This window comes from Podarcis melisellensis, assembly GCF_964234715.1.
Source record: "Podarcis melisellensis genome assembly, chromosome: 1".
NCBI lineage: Eukaryota > Metazoa > Chordata > Lepidosauria > Squamata > Lacertidae > Podarcis > Podarcis melisellensis.
This window is the reverse complement of record NC_138528.1, coordinates 118,305,501-118,328,598: the sequence shown is the minus strand read 5'-3', so window position 1 is coordinate 118,328,598 and position 23,098 is coordinate 118,305,501. Positions and strand designations below refer to the sequence as shown.

The 23,098-nt window shown below is 44.2% G+C and overlaps 1 protein-coding gene across 1 annotated transcript in view; it reads left to right on the top strand.

The window, feature by feature from the left end:
* COL5A2 (collagen type V alpha 2 chain) overlaps positions 1-23,098 on the top strand; it is a 193,381-nt gene that overhangs the window by 136,404 nt on the left and 33,879 nt on the right. The window contains exons 20-32 of the mRNA XM_081903018.1: positions 3,085-3,138; positions 7,063-7,161; positions 8,572-8,616; positions 9,555-9,653; positions 10,921-10,974; positions 13,247-13,354; positions 14,480-14,533; positions 16,635-16,733; positions 17,298-17,351; positions 18,833-18,931; positions 21,025-21,078; positions 21,197-21,250; positions 22,344-22,397. Of these exons, the coding sequence (XP_081759144.1) occupies positions 3,085-3,138; positions 7,063-7,161; positions 8,572-8,616; positions 9,555-9,653; positions 10,921-10,974; positions 13,247-13,354; positions 14,480-14,533; positions 16,635-16,733; positions 17,298-17,351; positions 18,833-18,931; positions 21,025-21,078; positions 21,197-21,250; positions 22,344-22,397 (927 nt within the window). The remainder of the gene's footprint in view (positions 1-3,084; positions 3,139-7,062; positions 7,162-8,571; positions 8,617-9,554; positions 9,654-10,920; positions 10,975-13,246; positions 13,355-14,479; positions 14,534-16,634; positions 16,734-17,297; positions 17,352-18,832; positions 18,932-21,024; positions 21,079-21,196; positions 21,251-22,343; positions 22,398-23,098) is intronic.

Here is a 23,098-nt window from a genome sequence, read left to right as displayed (position 1 = left end):
AGGCCACGACTTTATTGGTTACAGAATGTGAGTGGTATTGGCTTAGGCATTGGAATTGAACTGACTATATCTGACTCCTGTCCACCATGCAGGAAGTCCAGTAAGGGTCAACCACCAGTAGGGGCAGCCCTGTTGATGTATATCAACTGAGAGCTCCCCCAGGATCCCTGATGGGGTCATGGCGTGGGGGCATTTCTATCCCCCTGCTGTGCTTGGATAGAGCCTATGGCCAGTATGCAACACCTCCCTGCTGGCAAGCCTTCTTGTCAACGCATAGATTCTAGATGGTCTGTCCAATTTGTTTCCAGTCGAAAATGGCTAGATCCAATTCTGATAATAGCCTTGCAGCAGATAACTGGGAGTGCTGCTGTACTTTTAAAGCACATTTGAAGTACTCCCCCTCCCCCAAAGGATTCTGGGCACTGTAGTTTACCTCTCACAGAGTTACATTTCCCAGCAACCCTTAACAAACTACAGTGCCCAGAATCCTTTGCGGTGTGTATGTGTGGTTGTGCTTTAAAGGCATAGTGTATACACAGTCTGAGTTTTGACAAGTACATGTTATATTTCAGCCAGCCTTTTGTGGCTACTGAACCTGCTCAGTTTCCATTGGGTTGTTTCAGGGTTTTCTCTCTTCGGTGTTTATTTTTGTGCTTCCACAAACCTTGGGCTCCCCCCAACCCTGCTGACGCCTTCCTCATCTGTATGTAAGGGCTGACGTTTGGAGAACTGGGTTCACTGTTTATCTATATGAATGTTGAGCTGTTGTAGTGATGCTTTAAGAAAATTCAGTACAAGGCTTCCTGGCAAATGATGCTCCCATCATGAATTAATTTCTGGAACAAATCATACTTCCTACTGAGATTGCCAGGAGAAGCGTCCTTTATAACAAGGCATTATTTTACAGTGTGTGAGTGCCTCTTGTTCTTCCAGAAGGTGCCAAGCCAGCAAAAAGGAAAGGAAAGGAAATCACTGGGGAGCAGTGAACATTTTGAAGTGGTGGTAAATGTTTATGGCTGCTGTGTGCTGCTACCCAGAGCTTGTCTAGACAATCTATCTCTTCAGCATAGCCAAAGAAACATAAAGCACTACAAAAGCCCTTAGAAGTTTTTCCTCTATATATCAAGCCAGAAAATATTGGTTAATTCTGTGGAAGAACATGACAGAGAAATATCCAAGTCTCCCTAAGAGGATGGAAAATAACTTTTCTGCAAGAATAGCAACCATAGACACTGCTATTGTCTCAGTATATTACTTTCTGGGTGGACTGGAGAGCAGTTCACACATGCAGGGGTGACGCTTGATACTGCTGATGAATATGAAAATGGATTTCATTCTAAACTGAGGAGATGTGAAGTCCTATGACATTTGATCCATGATGGTTCATTCTGCAGAACATCATGCTTTTTGCTGTTGTTTTATTTGGATGGAATGATTCCATGTGCCTTACAGACCTTGAACATGAAACTTGGTTCACCTTCCCAACAAAGCTGAGCATTTTATCATTTTCTTTTGAGTTTTAAACTAACATTTATCTGTTGTGAAATTCACCATGGCTCAGCCCGCAATGCTCGTTTCAGCCAAGTATTTCTGGATCACAGTAAACCAGATTCTCCCAATATCGGATTGCATATTTATGGAACAAACTTTCAGCTTTGAAGATTTGACAAATCGAATACCAGTCCCAGGACTGACCTGTGCTTAATTTTCTCAACATGTGAAGCTACGACAATAAGACTCTGTTAGAACATGATGGCAAAGGTGTAAGAAAAAATGACTCACACAGTGTCCCAGGCTGCTGGTGTCTATACTAGGAGTGTGGGCTCTCATCCATTACATGTACAGTGTCAACACACCCAAGGCAGCAGCTGCTTAGGCCAAAGATCCCTGGTTTACTAATGCTGCATGCATAGCAGCTGAGGGCCTAATTCCAATCGGACAACAGCTGCAAAAAATGGCTGTAACATTCCCTCCACACACTCACACACATTTTGTTTCGTTGGCATCCAACTCAATGGAGAGCTCTGATGACTAAAAAAACTTCCTCACTTCTTTGAAATTTTTTGTTTGCTGTTAATAAAGGTGTTGCCCTATTTAGATTTTTAGATTTTGCCTGGCGTAGACATATTTAATGTCAATATGTCTCCCATTCATAATTCATTTTCTCCACAGAAAGTGAATATTCATTGAATTGAATTCTGAAAAGGACTCGCCTAGTACTTTCAGTGTAGAGACATCACCTTGCCAACAAAGGTCCGTATAGTAAAAGCTATGGTTTCCCCAGTAGTGATGTATGGAAGTGAAAGCTGGACCATAAAGAAGGATGATCGCTGAAGAATTGATGCTTTTGAATTATGGTGCTGGAGGAGACTCTTGAGAGTCCCATGGACTGCAAGAAGATCAAACCTCTCCATTCTGAAGGAAATCAGCCCTGAGTGCTCACTGGAAGGACAGATCGTGAAGCTGAGGCTCCAATACTTTGGCCACCTCATGAGAAGAGAAGCCTCCCTGGAAAAGACCCTGATGTTGGGAAAGATGGAGGGCACAAGGGGAAGGGGACGACAGAAAATGAGATGGTTGGATAGTGCTCTCGAAGCTACCAGCATGAGTTTGACCAAACTGTGGGAGGCAGTGGAAGACAGGAGTGCCTGGCATGCTTTGGTCCATGGGGTCACAAAGAGTCGGACACGACTAAACAACTAAACAACAACAAAGTACTTTCAAATATCTTGGTTGTAGTTTGCTGCCCTAAGAGATCTATCATGGATTGCTTGTTCCTTGTGAAGAACATTTATTGACATTGGGCAGATGTCCTCGTGGAACCTGGGTTGGAAACTGCATGTTGATCAAGCAGCCATGTTCAATCACATTGTAAATTCACTGGGAAAATCTGCACAATCATTGGAAAACCAGCCTTTCCCAGAAGAAAAGGCAGTACACATTGTTAGCTAATCATTTTGGTGCAAGTTACTACTTTAAGCTGACTTTTAAATGCCAAGTATGTTTTTTCCCACCATCATGTTGTCTGGTAGAGATGATAAGGAGAACATGTGCTCAATTATGTTTACTATCTCCTTGTTGTAGGGTCCCCTTGGTATTGCTGGTTCACCAGGTTTTCCAGGCATTCCTGGCAGGAAGGTAAGTCATGTTTTGGTTAGATTCTGTTAGGGAAATATCTCTCCACTTTTTCTGTACTGCATCTTCTAATATGCAAATTTATGTTTCTGAACAAGGAGATAAAATATCCCTGGCACCCCAATTCTAAGAAAGTTTACTCAGGAGTAAACCCCAATGATTCAAAATCAACCATGATTATTTGGTGTAGAAACAATCAGTTCATCCATCATTTGTCGCTAGATCCTGGTCTTAGTGCGTCATCCAAACACGAGCTCGTGGTTTAGCTTTCTCCAAACTAACCATGAATTATGGCTAGGTGTGTCCTAAGGCTAATGGCTTGTAGTTTGGGAGAGCTGAACTGTGAACCTAGGTTTGGATGACATGCTAAGTTAAACCATGGCTAAGTCAAACCATGCACAGCTTTGCAGCAGGATGGCCAGGGAGGAGCAAAACAGCTGCAATGTCCTCTCTGGGAGTCTCTAGCACTAAGCCATGGTTTAGCTCAAAGTGGTGTTGTGAACCAGGCCTATGTATGGGAATAAGGATCAGCTCCTCCTTTCCTTCTTAGCCTGGGCACAAAGAGAACCTGCATTTATTAACTCCTTGCTGAAGCAACTGTGTGAACAGCAAAGACTGCTTTACTGCCAAAGTTAATATGGGCACAGGCTTGAAGTGATACATATGAACATATCCGACAATAATATTAAGAAGCTAAGCCACAGAAGAGATTTAAGTGTGCTGTTGAGCGAAGCTTCTATATGCATTGCATGTTCTCCGCCTTTTTAAGGTTATGTGTGTGGTGTTATTTAGCTGGATAGATCTGGTTAGGAAACCGAAACAGCTGGAAGTGCAATTCATTTTAACAGGAGTTGGCAATGTACCTGGGGCTCTTCCTGCGCCACAGAATAATGAACTGCAGAAAAAGCTAAACAGCCAGGTTTTCCTCATTTATATGGTGTCATAAAGCAGCCCTGTTCTCATGCAAGGTTGGTGTTAGCTCATCTTCTCCCATGCTCAACTTTTTTTTAAAAAAAACAAAAACCTACAGGAGAGGTCCATTTAGATGAAAGAATTATAATAGTGAAAACACACCCCTATCTTTAACACTAGGATAGTATTAGTTTGTAATAATGCTGGATCTAGTTTCTTTCTTTTATTACTTCATTTTTTTATTTGGCCTCACTGGCAGGCTATAGTTTTCTCACGGTTATTTTTCTAGTGTGCTTTTAAACTTTGTATTTAAGAATGTTGGGTCTGTAGGAAAGTTGGCATTCTTTATAGCCTAAAGGCACAAGCAAGTATTTTGAGGAAGAGTCCTGGGAAAAGTACCTACCACTGTATTTTTATTTCAAAGGGTATTGGGGGCGGGCACTTTCCCAATGGATTGTATGTTCTGAATAGTTTTAACTGGGAAAAGCATGTAAACATACTGAATTAGTCTGTGTTGGGTCTTACCCTTCATCATTTGCACTTGTTGCTCTGAATTTTCATTTCATTTCAGCGTCTGTTTCCCCTTAAAGAAGCACGTTATATGTGTGGGTGTATGCATGTGTGTTGTGCAGACTAGATGGGGCCTAGAAATGGGGCCACTGTTTTTATCGCCCCAACCTGAGCCCTTGACCACAAGAGGAGAACTTAAGGGAAATTCTCCTTTCTATGGCGAATTCCAAGGAAATTCCGAGTGCTTATCGATTGTGGTGACATCACATTTGCAGTGACATTTTACTTTTGGGCCCCTGTCCTATTCACAAGTGATCTACCGGTTGTGGGTAGTGGAATAAGGCAGTGGTGCTCACCAGACCTCCGACCAGAGGCGTAGCAAGGTCAGGTGTACCTGGTGCAGAATTTTTTTTGTCACCGCCCCACATTGAACTTTTTAAAAGAAGGAAAAATAATATACTTACAGTTGCAAGTGTTATTTTCTGGTTTATTAACTTAACATTGTGAGCATAAGCACTTAAAACTTTCCCCCCTAAATTTGTTCTCACACCCACCTCTCCCCCTGTGCGTTCCAGCATTTGGGTCCTGAGCTTTTGCTTCTTTCCTTCCCTCCTCCCTCTGCTTGTTTGCTCACCTGCCTCCTTCCCATCTTCTCTCTGTCTGCCTGCCTCCTCCAGCAGCCTGGGAGCGTGGGGCAATGGCCGATGGCAAAGCCTCGCAGCTTCCCCCTTCCCCCGATGGCTTGGGGTAGGCTTGGGAGTCATGGGTGTGCGGTGCACCAAATGTCAGCCCCCTCAGCAATGACACCCGGAGTGGTCCGCCCCCAGCACACTCCCCTTCCTACGCCTCTGCCTCCGAATACCTGTGTCACTGCTTCATACAGGACACAGAGCTGGGAGGTGTGAAGCGGAAGTGAAGTTAGGTAAAGGTAAAGGGACCCCTGACCATTTGGTCCAGTCGTGACCGACTCTGGGGTTGCTGCGCTCATCTTGCTTTATTGGCCAGCATGACTAAGCCGCTTCTGGCGAACCAGAGCAGCACTAGGAAACACCATTTACCTTCCCGCCGGAGCGGTACCTATTTATCTACTTGCACTTTGACGTGCTTTCGAACTGCTAGGTTGGCAGGAGCAGGGCCTGAGCAACGGGAGCTCACCCTGTCGCGGGGATTTGAACCGCCGACCTTCCGATTGGCAAGTCCTAGGCTCTGTGGTTTAACCCACAGCGCCACCCACGTCCCGGCAGTGAGGTTAGTGTGTTGCAGAAGCACCAGTGGAGCCGACCCTTGATTGATCAAGACATCATGAGCTCTGCCTGCCCAAATTCCCCATTCTACAGAACTATGAAAGGTTCAGAAGCCCTGTCCTCTTTTTCCACCTGGCCACCCATGTCCTGGAATGTGAAACCCGGCAGTGCTAATAGGGTTGGCCACCTTCCCCAGCTGGGATTAACAGATACTTACTTGGACCGTAAAGGCTTCTTAGTGGGAAGAAAGTTCTTTTCTTTCCTAGCACCCTTTTGTGCTTTCCCCTCTTCCTAACTGTGTGTGCACAAAAGAGAAAGCATTGCTGACGTCGCTCTGCGTGGAGGCCGAGCTGCTGAACTTTTTCTCTGTCCCGAAGTTCTTAAAATCTCATCACCGCAAACATCTGGTAGCCATGTCCTTGGAGAGAACAGTGCAAGGACTAATCAGCCTAGCAGATGTCTTGCGCTGTATTTACAGTTGGCCGTTCTTGCTAAACAATCATTAGTCAATGCAGTAATTTAAGGGATTAAGTAACAATCCTTTTAATGGATGGGCCGGAGCAGGGAATAGGGACAGACCGAAACAATGTCGGCATGGGAAGGAACTTGGCGAAAGGCAGCAAGTATGTGGTTTTGGGTTTTTGTTTTTTTTGTTTAAAGAAGTGTTGGCTAAGATTCTCACTTTCGATGGAATGATCTCACATTGCATTAAGGGATACACCAAACATATGCAATGTGTCTTCTGCAAGTTTATAGCGTTTAACATGATTTGAAGATTATTTTTATGAACGTGATCGGCCACTAGTAGTGCATCTATCGCATGGATTCTGCAGCATCTTTATTTGGAAGTGTTCACTTCCTTATACATGGAAAATTGGAAGTTGGGGAAACTGGATTTTTTAAAAAGGAATTGGCTCCATGGGTGTGTCCCTGTGGTCTCAAACTCACTGCTGCCCTGCCCCATCCCCATCTGGCAGGCTGTAACCACACCAGCTGAGGACGCAGGTGGTGCTGTGGGTTAAACCACAGAGCCTGGGACTTACCCTAACCACACCAGTTTCAGGAGAGTGGTTTCATGGCTGTGTCCCAGCACACGAACTTCAACCAGATGCAGGTGTGAGCAGAACAGACTGCTGCTCTGCTACAGTGATATTCTCTTTGCAGTTTAATCCCAGAGCTGTCAATCGTTGCCAGCATCTTTCTCTTAATGGTGGTGGTTAATATTCAGAAACAATGCATTTCTCCCCCACCTTTTTTTCAGGGTGAAGCTGGTCCAACAGGTGCACGTGGTCCAGAAGGTCCTCAGGGACAAAGAGGTGAAACAGGTCTGCCAGGTCCTGCAGGAACATTTGGTCTTCCTGTAAGTTCATCAGACTTTTCAGTACCTGAGCGTTTCATGGGTCCTAATTTCTGTTGAGGCGGTCTGATCTCTGCTACTACAGGATTGCAAGTGGCGGCTCACACTGAATGTTCCTATTTTAGAACCTTTCTTTTTGACATCTTGGTTTTGATGTAAAGGGATTTGTATGTGTGCATCCATGTGGAAGTATATTCAGGCATGTGAGCTACAATTCGAGACACTCTTCCACAGCGACAGCCAGGCCATAATCTCAGTGGTGTAGCGTGGTGGGTGCAGGGGGGCCGGCTGCACCGGGCACAACATCTGGGGGTTAGGGTTAGGGGGCGCAAATCCACGGGTTAGGTGGCGCAAATCCACAGGTTAGGGGGTGCAAATCCACGGGTTAGGGGGCGCAAATCCATGGGTTAGGGGGCGCAAATCCACGGGTTAGGGGATGCAAATCCACGGGTTAGGGGGTGCAAATTACTTGCCTTGCCCCGGGTGCTGACAACCCACGCTACGCCACTGCATAATTTCCCTGATGTATAATTGAATGCATAGTTCAGGGGATGCCAACCTTTCTCGGCCCATGAACACATTTGCAAAGAGGAGAAGCTATCATGGGCACCATTCAAAGCCCACAACCTGTTAGATTGCTTGCAGTAGAACACTTCTCTCAAGTCTAATTTCAGTGGCACAGTGGTGGGGCAAGTCCTCCGCAGGCAGATGTGCATCTGCAGGAGCCAAGTTGGTGACCCCCTAGCATAGTAAATGAGTCACTAGAGAATTAATAATCTGCAATAGAAAGAAGCAGGAGTCCCAGTAAAGGAAGAATGGATACAAAAGCTTATGAAATATGCAGAAATGGCAAAACTTACCGGAAGAATAAGAAATCGAGATAACAGACTTTTTTTATATAAAAGAATGGAAATGGTTTGTTGAATATTTACAGATAAATTGCAAAGAGATAAAAACACTGGCAGGATTATTGTACTAACCTGCAGATTCATAAGAGTGTATATTTAAAGTAGATAATTAAATGAGCAAATTAAATGAATTTGGATTTGAAAAAAGATATTAAATATTTTTAATTGGCATCAGCAAATATCTCAAGACGGCTGCACTTTGAAGGTATGGTGGGGATCTGCCCAAGGTGGTTGCAGCTAACGCACACCACTGTCTTGTGTGGCTCCAAGGTAGTTGCTTATGATACACAGATGACACATGTCCACAAAGTATTAGATCAATCTTGACTGCCTTTGACTTTATTTACAGCTGCAGAGGTGTGTTCAGTCTGAGAAATACTGAAATTTCCATTGTTTAAGCTACGTAACCTCTGCACATTTTCCTCTTGCTTCCTGTTTTTCAAAGAAGGTGTGAATGAATGCTGAAGCTTTTTGCTAACGATGATATATCTTACTCTCCATTTAGGGCTCCCCTGGTACGGATGGTTCCCCAGGTACTAAAGGGCCATCGGTAAGTGATCATATAAACTACCAAATAATTTCTGGGCCCAGTTCAAAGTGCTGCTTTTGACCTAGAAAGCCTTAAATGGCTCAGGACTTCAGTAGTTCAAGGGCTGCCTCTCTCCATATGAGCCTACCTAGACCCTGAGATCACCTTCTGAGGCCCTTCTTGATGTGCTTCCTCCACGAGACGTTTGGAGGGTGGCAACATGAGAACGGGCCCTTTCTGCTGTGGCTCCCTGTTTCTGGAATGCTCTCTCCAGGGAGTTTTGTCTGGTGCCTTCATTCCATATCTTTAGGCACCAGGCAAAAACCAGGTGGTGATATGATGATGGTGGTGGTGGCATGTCTTTCCTTATGTTTTTTTTAGCTGCTTTTCAAATTTATTTAATCATTTTTTTCAATACAAACAACAACCACAAAAAACACATACAACAAAAACCACAATAACACTAACGACACAATTTAACAATTCAGATTTGAGTACTGATATACCTATAACTCCACCTTTTTAACAATATTTCCCCACCTCTCCTCCCCCTACTTCCCACCACTGTCCGCCTTATCGCTTAAGTATTCTCTCCAGAGTTCTTCCTATTTATCCATTCTTAATTTGCGTTGACATGCAATTCGTTTGTATGCAGCTAGTCTGTCCATATTGTCAATCCATGTGCTCAATGGAATCTTTTTGCGGCTCTTCCAATTCATCAAAACAAGTTTTTTTTTTGCTTCTAATATGGCACGGTACATCCATTTTTTTGGACCCCTTGTAATCTCCCACGTTTCCGGTATATAATTTAGAATTAAATTCAATTCCCCTAAATAACAATTTTTTTTTAATTACTCTAGCATAAACCAGGTGGTGATATGATGATGATGATGATGATGATGATGGCGGCATGTCTTTCCTTATGTATATGTTGTCAACCATATTTATATGTCTTCTAGGGCTCTCCAGGCACTTCAGGTCCACCTGGCTCACCAGGACCTCTTGGTTCTCCAGGACCACAAGGCAGCACAGGTCCCCCTGGCATCAGAGGGCAAATGGTAATGATGTTCCCCTCACATTGGAAATGGGACAATATTCTACAGGGTGCTGGTGTTGCTATTGCCAGCTTATAGTGCCTATGATCACTGAGTACCGATGAAATGGAGAGGCAATTCAAGTGAGATAGGTTCGTTTCAATCATTCTTAGGCATATTCCTACCAGGGCTGAGCCAGAACCTGGAACCAGAAGTGGTGCTAGGGACTTGGAGCTGAGGAACAAAGTCAAGTGTCAAAGCTGAGGAACAAAGCCGAGCGTTTGAATGGAGCAATGCATCAAAACACATCAGGGCCAGGGAGACCATTGCTTCTCAACAGGAAATCTCCCACAGCTCTTACTATGCAAGAAGAACCATTGACCAGCCTGGTTGACCAGAGCCCATGAACGCTTTACTTTCCAGAAGCGAGTTCTGTCATTCACCACACGGAGGGAGCTGCACACAGAGCTGTAGAATTGTAGCATTGGAAGGGCTCCTGAAATGCAGGAACCTTTCGCCCAAAGTGGGGCTCAAACCACCGACCCTCATGGTGTCCCAGCAGACAAAGGCTGCTGGCTCCAGTCTAGGTGGCTCTTGACAATTGCCTGTTATCTTACTGGCTCCTCCTTTTCGTAAAAGACATTTCGTACAAGCGTCCAGATATTTGACAAAACAGCAATTTGTCTGCCCTACAGAACGACTGAGGTACATTTGCGCAGGTGTTAAATAGCACATGAGCCGTAATTTATATCCTGGTACTAAACTGAAAAATATTAGACACATGATACAATTTACTACAGTGGTGTCTCAGCCACACTGTCACTGCTAGTGTGTCATTGAGAACAGGGTATATAGAGGTATGTAGAGTAGATCAGCAGAGGCTCAGAGGGGTTCAGGATCGTGCCAAGGTGATCATTTAGTTAGTGCAAGCATTTTGGCTTGCCAGAAGAAACGATTCCTCTTCTCTTCACCCTACGGGTTGTTCTGAGGGTTTTCCTAACCCTGAGCCAATTTTGGATGGGAACACATAGCGAGGAGAGGGGGGAGGCCCTAATACACAAGTGGAAGTCAATGTACAACGCTTCTGTTGACAGGACCGTAGTAGAATCCAACCAATTACCAATAATTCACAAAAATCATTGTGATTTTATTTAAACGACTTTCCTTAAAAAAGAAATCTAACACAATATTTTCTAACAGTAAATGTCATCATCGGTCAGTGTTATCCCTTTCATGCTTGATAAACCCAGCGGCACTGATTACTGTTTTAATGGCAGATATTTACTTTCAGGGAGATCCTGGTGTGCCCGGTTTCAAAGGAGAAGCAGGCCCTAAAGGTGAACCGGTAAGTCTTCCAAACAAAGCTTCTAGGAGCTATCCTTAGATTTTCCTCTTTCAAAAGAACACATTTCCCTCTCTAACATACTTCAGACTTGATTGCACAATCTGTTGCACCTGTTGGCTTTGAAGAAACAATGTTAACCTTGACTTTGGGAATTTTTTGGGCTTCAGGAATCCTACTCTGCTTAAGTGGATGATTCCAAGATTTAAAAAACACACCTCATAATTTAACTCCATGTACTGAAGGGATGTGGGTGGCGCTGTGGGTTAAACCACAGAGCCTCGGACTTGCCGATCAGAAGGTCGGCAGTTTGAATCCCTGTGACGGGGTGAGCTCCCGTTGCTCGGTCCCTGCTCCTGCCAACCTAGCAGTTCAAAAGCACATCAAAGTGCAGGTAGATAAATAGGTACCGCTCCGGTGGGAAGGTAAATGGCGTTTCCGTGCACTGCTCTGGCTCTCCAGAAGTGGCTTAGTCATGTTGGCCACATGACCCGGAAGCTGTGTGCCGGCTCCCTCGGCCAATAAAGCGAGATGAGCGCCACAACCCCAGAGTCGGTTACGACTGGACGTAATGGTCAGGGGTCCCTTTACCTTTACCTTACTAAAGGAAAAAATAGCTGCAAATATAACATACAATTCCATTAAGAACAATGGATTCATTAACTGGAAATGCATGAGCAACTTGTGCTCTTCCTATTTTATGTGTGTGTGTGTGTTTGTGTTATACACTCACACACGTGCGCGCGCGCGCGCGCACACACACACACACACACCAAATGCCTCACAATAGAAGTAAATCCAAACATTGTTCTAATTACTGCAATTTGCTGATGCATTGCATAGTTCTGACACTGCGTCTGTCAACAAGGGCTTCAGATGACCTTGACTATAAAAGATCAGACGTAGCTGTGACCTGGGAGCACACCACATCAAATTACTTCCGAATAAACATGCACAGGTTTCAAAAGCATGGTGATTGGTTATAGTTAATACATCCGTAATAAGTATACACTGCACTGTATCACTTGCATGCAGCATCTGCTCATAAACAAATCTAACTCCACTTAATTTTATTTACAATTGCAAAAATATAGTCAGGTAAAATGCATTGTGTAGTTAATCTGGTGAAAGATTGCCTTAGATACAACTTTGGGGTGCCCAAGATGGCATGTATTGACCCCAGCTGTTTCTGCTGGTCAATGAAAAATGATCAGCAATAGCATTTGCGGGACCCCTGATTTTGGCTAGTGTTTGTGTCAGATGTGTTGAATTCTCCAAGCTGGAGGCAATGGCGACACTTAGGACAGTGTACATTAAAAAAAAACCAACCCAAATACCTACCTACTTACCTAACCAACCACATTTGTATTCTCCTCTTCTTCCAAGGAACTGAGAACAGCATATATGGGGGGTAGGGGGGGCTTCAACCTAAGTTATTATCTCTTGTGAAGTTGGTTTGACTGGTTGATAGTGGCTTGACCAAGACCACCTGAGATCTTTGTGGTCATTGTGATCAGGAATTTGAAATCTTGTCTCACTAGTCTAATCCTAACATTCTATTCACTTGTCCAGTAGCACCTTCAAGACCAACTAAGTTTGTTCCGTGTGTAAGCTTTCATGTGCATACACACTTCAGGTATCTGAAGAAGTGTGCATGCACACAAAAACTTAATTTTTATTTATTTATTTCAACTGCGTCAGACCAACGCGGCTACCTACCTGATCCTATTCACTGCCAGTTGCATGTAGATTCTCTGAATCACTGCTTTACTATCAAAGTTAACCTCCAGACCGAACGTAGGTGGAATTGTTCTGTAGATAAATGATTGTTGTGTTGCTTAGGAATTTGCTTCCCATTTTTACAGCTGAGTTGTTGAAAATGCACATTATTCATTTAGCTTGTGTACACAGAAACACAATTTTGTTCTGAAAGGAAGGTTTATGGATATATTGCACAATTAGTAATGATAGAATTCTGAGTAATTATAGAATTAATTCCCTCTAATGCTGTTTGGCCTGTGTTCCAGAATTGCCGGAACGTTAGAATTTATGCACACAAGGAAACAACCGTAAAGGATTATTATAGAAATGCAGTCTATTCAGGCATCCTTCTTCATGCTGCTGCTGAAACGGAAAAGGAAACCCAGCATTTTAAACATACAGCCATGGCTATCTGTAGTGTTGGAAATGAATGTTTGTCTTTGTATGCCTGATTATATGAATGACTCATGGGTACTTGCATATCTTTTAAAAATGGATTTTTCTTCTCCTCTAGGGTCCCCATGGCCCTCAGGGTCCGATTGGCCCCGTTGGTGAAGAAGGGAAAAGAGGTCCTCGTGGCGACCCAGGGTCAGTCGGCCCTCCTGGACCTGTGGGAGAAAGGGTAAGGAAGAAAACAAATTAAAAAGCAAACGAAGACCTAAGTAGCTTTGCCTAGATTCTGTTCAAAAGCTCCAGGCAGGTTTCTTTTTGTTCCCGAGGCATAAAACCCACATTTTATAAACTACTGTGGTAAAATTGCAATTTGACTGTCCTGTGTCTGGAGGTGGTTGGAGGATGGATGGTGGCTAACAGAATGAGGTTGAATCCTGACAAGACAGAAGTACTGTTTTGGGGGGGCAGGCGGGTACGGTGGACTCCCTGGTGCTGAATGGGGTAACTGTGCCCCTGAAGGACCAGGTGTGCAGCCTGGGAGTCATTTTGGACTCACAGCTGACCATGGAGGCACAGGTCAATTCTGTGTCCAGGGCAGCTGTTTACCAGCTCCATCTGGTACGCAGACTGGAGACCCTGCCTGCCCACAGACTGTCTCGCCAGAGTGGAACGTGCTCTAGTTATCTCCCACTTGGACTACTGCAATGCGCTCTACATGGGGCTACCTTTGAGGGTGACCCAGAAACTGCAACTAATCCAGAATGAGGCAGCTAGACTGGTGACTGGGAGTGGCTGCCGAGACCATATAACACCGGTCCTGAAAGACCTACATTGGCTCCCAGTACGTTTCTGAGCACAATTCAAAGTGTTGGTGCTGACCTGTAAAGCCCTAAACGGCTTTGGCCTTGTATACTGAAGGAGCATCTCCACCTCCATCATGAAACATGAAATTTATTACGGTCAGAGACCAGCTTGTGAAACACAAATGGAACTACAACCCCAAAAGCAATACAAACATTTAAAACAATAAACGATGGTTTTTAAGTTTAAAAATGCGATAGGCATATAAACACATAAAAATGACCCAGAGTCGCCTGTGGATCAGAGTTTGGGAATTTTCTTAACAAACTATATTGAATCGGGGGATGGTCTGTGCCTACAGATCCACCCCCATCATAATTTTTGGAGCAATCATCATGGATCTTTGCAACTACCAAATTACGAATGATCTGTGTTTTACATTTGTGCAATCTGCAGTTTTGATATTATTATTTTTAAAATTTCTATACCGCTTTATATGTCTAGATATTTAATTCATTTCTAAAAAATAAATGGCGCGTCTTTCATTCTGTAGGGTCCTCCTGGAAATCGTGGCTTTCCAGGTTCCGATGGCTTGCCAGGACCAAAGGTAAGTTGGCATGAAAGACTGTTCATTGTAGTTAAGTGAAGTAAGTCGATTAAGGCACTTAATAATGGGAGGTAGGCTTAGTAGAAATGGTGGATTATCATGGTGGAATTACATGCCCCGGTGTCGCAGCCACCCGCTGCCCCATAGCCAAAGAAATGACACACAGCAATGGTTTGGATCAAACCAGGCCACAAATTTATTGACTTCAGATGCCAGATGTTTGGCATAGGCATTGGGTACAACCGTTGATATCCAGTATATTTACTGGAAGTAAAAATTGGGTCAACCGGATGACATGGAGGTCCTATGACATATATCAAATAGGAAAACTCCTGTGGGGTCACTGACTTGAGGAGTGCTATGGCCTAGCTGCTGTCTGGATGTCTGGACAGAAGCAACTCCTTCTGGATCCCTTTCATGGCTTGACAGGAGAAGAAATAGGAAAAGTAGACCAGAGGTTCTTCATGTATGCCACGGCTGCCGCTAGAATTTTGGTAGCCCCAAAATGGAAAATACAGGAACTACCAACATTGGAAGAGTGGCAGACAAAAATGGTAGAATATGCGGAATTAGCAAAACTGACCTACAGGATTCATAACCAAGTTCAGAAGAGAATGGAGTAAATTTGTGGAATATATAAGTAATAATTGTAGAAGTTTAAATACTGTGGCAGGATTAAAATAAATCTTAGGATGTGGATAGGATATTGTCAAGAAACGGAGGAAAGTAAAGTTTAAAATGGAAACCCGCTGAAGGGAGGGAGGGAAGTCTGCGCTCGACAGAGCAATGGAAAATAAGTGGATATAAGATTATGGAACTTTACTGTATTTGTTTTGTTTGTATTGATGTTAAAGAAAAGCCAATAAAAATGCATTTAAAAATAAATAAATAATGGGATACCCCTGAGTTGAGGAGGGGTAGGCAGAGGCTAGAGCCTCCCCTCCGACCGGGACTAAGGCTTACCCAATGCCTAAACCACCAAACTTATAACTATTGCTATGAGGTAGGCAAAACCACCAGACATGGCCGACTGGTGTGGTGGAAAATTCCTGTTCAACCCCGAATACGGTGATCAACAATGCCTATCGCGAGGTCAAGCACAGCACCAATTGCCAAAGATAAGGGAAGGTGGGTGGGAGACCCAATGAGGAACGTTCTGCGGAGGGAGAGGCAGGTCACCTTATATATCCAAGGAGAGGACCCAAGTGAAACCTGTAGGCTCAGTTGATCCCACCCTCCGGGAAGAGCCTGTGTCCTAGCTCGCCCATGATTGGCCAGTTTGCAGGCAGGCTTGCATCCGGCTTCTTGGACGGCGTGGAAGACCGTTTGGCTCCTTGCTGGCTGGGAAACCCCTGCAGTTGCACCACATCGGACTGCACAGGTCATTGGCAGAGGAAGGGGGTGCAGTGGGTACGGGCCGCCCCGGGTGTCATCCCTGAGGGGGGTGAAATCGCTGCCCTGCCCCCCGGGATACTCGCCACAGGGAGAGGTGTGCTGGGCCCCAATACCGCCAGACCTTTAAGGGTAAGCAGATTTCTTTGACATATATACAGCCGTACCTTGGAAGTCAAACAGAATCTGTTCCGGAAGTCTGTTCGACTATCCAAAATGTTCAGAAACCAAAGTACTGCTTCTGATTGGCTGCAGGAAGCTCCTGCAGCCAATCAGAAGCCGCAGAAGCCCCCTCGGAAGTTTGGGTTCCAAAGGACGTTCGCAAACCGGAACACTCACTTCCAGGTTTGTGGCATTCGGGAGTCAAAATGGCCGAGGACCAAGGTGTTCAGGATCCAAGGTGCAGCTGTATAGTTATTTGTCCCTTCTCAGTGCATCGTCATTTGCACGAACTCCAATGTTGTTAATAGGGCACATGTTAGAGTGCATAGGTATTTGCCCACATATTTGTTTTTGCTTCAGAATATTTTTATTCGGCCTTTTTTCACTGGCCAATAGGATTTCTGAGGAAAACAAGTGCTTTTTAAATGAATTCTGGATTGGCTTTCTTGTAATATACCTCTCAGAAATAAAATCCTGTGGTACACACACTCACGCTCCCTTTAATTATGTCCACCACTGACTAACGTGACTTGGCTGTCTCTTGCAGGGCGCTCAAGGAGAACGTGGTCCTGCAGGAGCGTCTGGTCCTAAAGGAAGTCAAGGTGATCCCGGTCGCACAGGAGAACCAGGCCTCCCAGGTGCCAGGGTAAGAGAACTCGTTTTCTCATTTCCAAGGGACAGAGGTGAATGGTCAGTTCAGGACGTCTGAAGCTTAGACTGATTTGAGAGGGCACACCAACATTTTCTGCTGGTAAAATCTGCTAGGCATTTCATTGGCTGGTAACATAAAAGAAGTTTTAGTGAGAGAATTCCGAACATCATATAGAGATAGATGTATAGATTTCTTCAGTCTGTGGAATTCTGTGGAGGGCTTTGTCTTTTTTATAGCTCAATATGGTGACAGCCATAGCTAAAATAATGTGATAATACAGGTGGTGACCTTTTCAGATGCATCCAGCTGGTGCACAATCGACGGCATGAGGGTCCTTTTGCACCCAGAAAAAGGCAGAAAGGGGTAGAATGGGGCAGAACAAGGTCAGGGCAAAGCAGAGCATAATGAGGGGGCTGGAAATGGAACCCCTGCATGGAATGGTTGCCCCCTGTATTATGAAAATGTCTAAATATGCCTTATGAATATATGTGACTTGGAGCTGAATCTAGCAGTCAAGTGCTAAAACAGACGCTGTTTTGTAATATCTTCCTTTTATAGGGTCTTACAGGGAACCCAGGTGTTTCAGGTCCAGAAGGAAAATCTGGACCCTTGGTAAGTACATTTAGACATTTCTAGGGGATGGGATTTGGTTGACTGTGCTCTGGATTTCCTCTTGGTTCACACTTGGTGCTGACTTTTAAAGCCCTAAATGGCCTCAGCCCAGTATACCTGAAGGAGCGTCTCTACCCCCATTGTTCAGCCCAGACACTGAGGTTCAGCGCTGAGGGCCTTCTGGCAGTTCCCTCACTGTGAGAAGCAAAGTTACAGGGAACCAAGCAGAGGGCCTTCTTGGTAGTGGCGCCTGCCCTGTGGAATGCCCTCCCATCAGATGTCAAAGAAATAAACAACTATATGACATTTAGAAGACATCTGAAGGCAGCCCTGTTTAGGGAAGTTTTTAATGAATGATGTTTTAATGTATTTTTAATCTTTTGTTGGAAGCCACCCAGAGTGGCTAGGGAAACCCAGCCAGATGGGCGGGATAGAAATAATAAATTATTATTACTACTACTACTACTACTACTATATTATTATATTACACAGGGAATTACACAGGGAATATGCTGGCTAAAGTTGTCAGTCCAAGGTTGCTTCCAGATTGGGGCATAATATTGCAGTTGGGTCATTCAGATATTGCAAAAAGGTTGTCGGCTGCAGGTGGTGGGTTGTAGTCATGGCTTTTTAAAAGCCCGCTGGGCTTTTTGTAGTAAGCATAAATGCAGATTGGGCAGGGAAAATATGAGCTTGCATTTTGATGCTTGCAACGTCATGTGGATGCTTTAAAAAAATTACATGCATGAGCAGCACTAATCCAAAGAATTTAGATATAACACTCTAAATACTGAATGGGATAGCCTACTGAATACTGATCACAGATGGATTTAATGAAAGCAGATAGTTATACACTGCGGCTGCAGTCTTACTTATGCACTTATGCACGCGTATGTCTCATTGAATGCAGCAACTAAAAATAAAGTAGGATTGCGTTGTGTGAATTAAACTTTGATTTTTTTTTTTAATTCAACCAGATTATAATGTTGGAACTCACAACTGCTCCCCCCAACACTTGAGACTGCTATGATTTAAATTAAGTCGCTATGGCATCTGCATGTGAAATCAGAAACACAAACTACAGAATTCAGTCTACAAAGTACATATGCCTGCTCAGTTCATGGGGCTAATGGGGAATTGGTCCAACAACAACTACTGTAAAGAATATTGGAATAATTGCCCCAAACTCTTCTGCTACGCTTCTGGAGAACCACAGTTTTCCCTCATCCCTGTTTTATAGCCTATGTTATGAAAACGTTATCTTCCCTTTCCTTATCAACTGCATGGCTTGCATTAAAGAAGGTATTAGATTCAGATTCTTTGCACCTTTCTCCCTTCCTCATTCCTTAAAAGGCTCTGCAGTGGTTTGTGCAATGGTTCTGAAGGCCATGTGCACATGGCTGTCATTAAGGGAAGAAACCGAACCAAATTTGTTTAATATTTCAGCATTAAATGCTTGGGGTCTTTGTTTTGTTTTGCAGGGAGCTCCAGGAGAAGATGGGCGACCAGGCCCTGCAGGTCCAATAGGAATTCGAGGCCAGCCGGGTAGCATGGGTCTCCCTGGGCCAAAAGGCAGTAGTGTACGTATTATTTCTTTATCTACAAGGTATTTTGGAAAGTGGTTTGTCTGATATTGTCTATAAACACCTCTTGTGAGATCATTGCCAAACTTGTCCTCATGGTTATCAAGATGAAGGAGCTGGCTTCCATCTATGTTTGGGTGCAATCGGACACCATTTTGAATCACGATGGTGAACAAAAATGTTCCAGACTGCACTGGTTTAGACACCTCTGGAGATAACACTGACAAATTTGGCAGAACCATTCCCCACACCAAAGAGCAGATTGTGATGTACGTTCACGAAAGGTCAGATTCATTTCGAATCAAGATGATGGATTGAAATGTTCCAAACTACACTGATTGGGACACCTCTGCAGATATTTGACAAACACACATGGATCTGCTTTGCCTTGGTGAAAACCTAGAGAAAACAATGTCTCTGTTAGTTTAGAGTTCCAACACCGGGTATTTTGTTTGAGACCATACAGGGATTTCTTGAGAGTACAAACCAATTCCTTCTTTACCTGTACTCCATCATGTGGTAGCATATAAATTCACTCACCCAGGGCCCCAGCAGAAAATGCTGTGTTCACATCGTGATGTGAAACATGCATTTTCTCCTTTGCAGCAATTTTGAGTATAAGCCTAATGCTCTCATTACTTGACGCTGGGTGAGTAGGACTCATGATAGTCTTGACCTGGTAGCAGAGGATGGTTATGAACATCCTGTCTCTGTCACTTCCCACATTGTGGAATGAGAACATACACTGTCATGTGATTAAAAAACCCCCAATCCCATGACTGCAAGCATGGGAAAGGAATCCTAACTGTGTCCATGATTTGGCACGATGGTTCCTGAGATGGAGAAATGGGATTTGATGGACCAAACTGTTCCAAACTGCATTGAAGGCAGCTTGGTAAACAGCAGTCATGGAGTGGGAGCCGGTGGAGTTGTCATCAGTGGGAATGGCTGGCACCTGAACCTCACTCGTCCATGAAACATATTGGAGGCAATGCTGTGGGAGAGTGAAAGGGCCAAGATGGAAGGGCAAGCAAGCATTGCACAGCTGCCAAGCACATACAGCAGCACTGCAGGAGCAGCTCGCCAAGGGTGCAATCCTGTTGCCTATAGGGATCTGCTTTGCCATTGTGTTCTGTCCAGGGAACATGTTGGCAGAGCAGCACTCAGCAGAATGTAGCCCTCCTCTCTGTGGAGGGTGGTCGCAGGGGTGGGGAACATACCATATTTTTCGCTCCATAAGACGCACCCGGCCATAAGACACACCTAGTTTTCAGAGGTGCTGTGATGCTCATATACTGCTTGTGGGCTTCCCACAGGCATCAAGCTAGCCACTGTGTGGTGACAGTGCTGGCCATTGTCTCTGTGCAGTGCCCCTTCAGTGAAGCAGGAGGAGGAACAGAAGGGGCTCTGTTCCTCCTCCCGCTTCACAGGAGAGGTGCTTCGCTGAAGGGGTGCTGCGCAGCTCTCCCTCTCTGTGCAGCGCCTCTCCTGCGAAGCGCCATTCACTCCATAAAGCGCACTCACATTTCCCCTTACTTTTTAGGAGGAAAAAAGTGTGTCTTATGGAGCGAAAAATACAGTAGCATCTCATGCTGCTTCCCCCTCCTGGCTGTCTAGGGTTTAAAAAGCCCTAGTTAAAAATTAGTCACATCCCTTAAAATAATTTGGGGCTGGATCCTGGTTGAGTGTTTCCCTGGTTGACCAGCATCAGGTCACTGGATAGGAGCCATGTACGACCCTAAAAACCAACAAATTCCATTATCCATTTATAAATCCCAACATATATCTATAGAATCATAGAATTGTAGAGTTGGAAGGGACCCTGTCCAACCCCTTGCAATGCAGGAATATGCAGCTGTCCCATGTGGGGATCGAACCTGCAACCATGACGTTATCAGCACCATGCTCTAACCAACTGAGCTATCCAACTGACTGCCCATCCATCCACCCGTCAGTCTATTCCTGAGCAGTGCTGTATACGCCCTGCTATTGTCTTAATAGTTTACACTGATAAATCAAGCTGACTACATTTTGACTTACAATAATAGAAACATAAATAATATGCTCCCCTCTTTTTTTTTGCAAATTAGGGAGACCCTGGAAAACCCGGAGAAGCAGGCAACGCTGGTGTCCCAGGGCAGAGAGTAAGTATTATTATTTTTAGTACTTTTCATTGTTTAAATACAACAACCTTTCGCTTTGCCACAGACACATATGCATATGTGTTCGCCAAATCACTATTCTTTTATTATATTATTTTAGGGAGCTCCTGGAAAAGATGGCGAAGTTGGTCCTGCTGGTCCCGTTGGTCCGCCTGTAAGTTTCCAAGCAAAGCTATATGAGTAAATTATTCTGGTATCCCTTGTTTGGCACGAATGCTTCCCCAAAGTGAGAATACTGGTTGTACTACGAATTTTCTACTTTGGTGACTATAATTTGAACTATTTGTCCACACAAATGTATATGTCTGATTTTCTGATACATTTGTGTTTTTAAAATAAGTCTATCGGAAGGATTATGGGACGGGACATTCATGAATACGGACATATGTCAAAATGTGACGTAGGTTGGAGTGAAGACCAAGAGGCATAGGACTGTTGTATGAGCAGGTGGAAGACAAAGACTGCAGATATACAAGATGTTAAAAATATCACTAGGGGAATCCAGTTTCTCCCCCTCTTCTAACATTGTCAAAATTGGAAGAACAGGTGTCTTATTCTATTCCTGCTATTGACTACTGACACTAAAGCAATATATTTTAGAGTTGTCTGGAGACCACAAGGTTAAGTTTGGACCCCAATTTGATGCTTTGAAAAACTGACCGGTTTTCTCTGTAACCCTTTGGAGGCTGCCCAGTTTGAGTCTGGTCCAAATCCCAGTTTTGGGGGAAAACAAGTCTCTGTGCCTCTGTGCCTTCCCTTTCACTATTACGGGGGGGGGGGGGGATTTAAAAGTGGTTATACCTTTCATTTTCTTCTGACAGCCTTTGATGGTGTTTTCAAACCCAGTTGCCTCTCCTAGGTGGGTGAAGCCTGCCAAATTACAGTCAAATAGGTCCAAGAGTTTTGGTGCTGAGTAGCTTTACGTACACACACAAACACACACATGTGAAAATATTTTATTTTGGGGGGTGGGGTGGGGAGAAGAATTGGGTTAACTCTGCAGCCTTGACATCTCATTATGAGACATGGGCATAGCCAAGGGGGTGGGCAGGGGGCAGCTGCCCCCCAAAATCAATACAAATCTGAGGTTTTGCCCCCCTAACAAAAGCTTGCCCCCTTAACAAAAATCCTGGTCACGTTTCAGAACAATAGCTGCAGTGGTTTTCATGCAAGGTAGCGGGCGTGGTTAAAAATGATAAACTTCCCTACTGTTTTAGTAAAGAATACAATTGTTTGTTTCTTTTTAGGGACTAGCAGGAGAAAGAGGGGAACAAGGTCCGCCGGGTCCTACAGGTTTCCAGGTGAGTATTTATCAAAGTTATTTTCAATTTAACCTACCAAAGGGCTTTTGAGTGCACACTACATTAAATAAAAGAATGAAATATCAACTAAAATTTTAAAAAACCATGTTTGTAAAGCACCCCATGCTTTCTTAACCCTAGTCACTGTGAGTGTAGTGCAAAGGTATCATGTAATTGGGAAATATCTAATAATGGCAATATTCACAGCAGAGAAGTTAGCCTGGTGAATGCTTCTATTGGTGCCTTCATTAGATCGACTTGGGATGGAACTAGAAGGGCTCTCAACTAATCATGGATATTGCAATGGGACATGGGAAGGAAGGTGGCCACAATCCCACTTGGGATCTTTTTAGGAGGGTTGACAATGAATTAAAACAATTTCTAGCATGAAAAGTCCTCTTTCATTGTATTTTCATTCTTTCTCAAAGTTATACACAAGATGCAACCTAGCCTCCAAACAGTATGCTCTTATGGATTACAATTTGTCCTCGTTGATTAAAATTGACACTCACTGATGGGAATCTCTGGTCCGTGAGCCAAATTGGGTTCAACGGGCCTCCCAATTTGGCCTCTAAGGCTGCTTTGGGCCGCCTGCCACTCACCTGCCATCGTATGGCTTGGGGCAGGAAAAGTCGGCATTGCAAAGGAACAATTGGAAGCCTTAGAGCATGCTCCTTATTTATTGCTCCTTTGTGGCACTG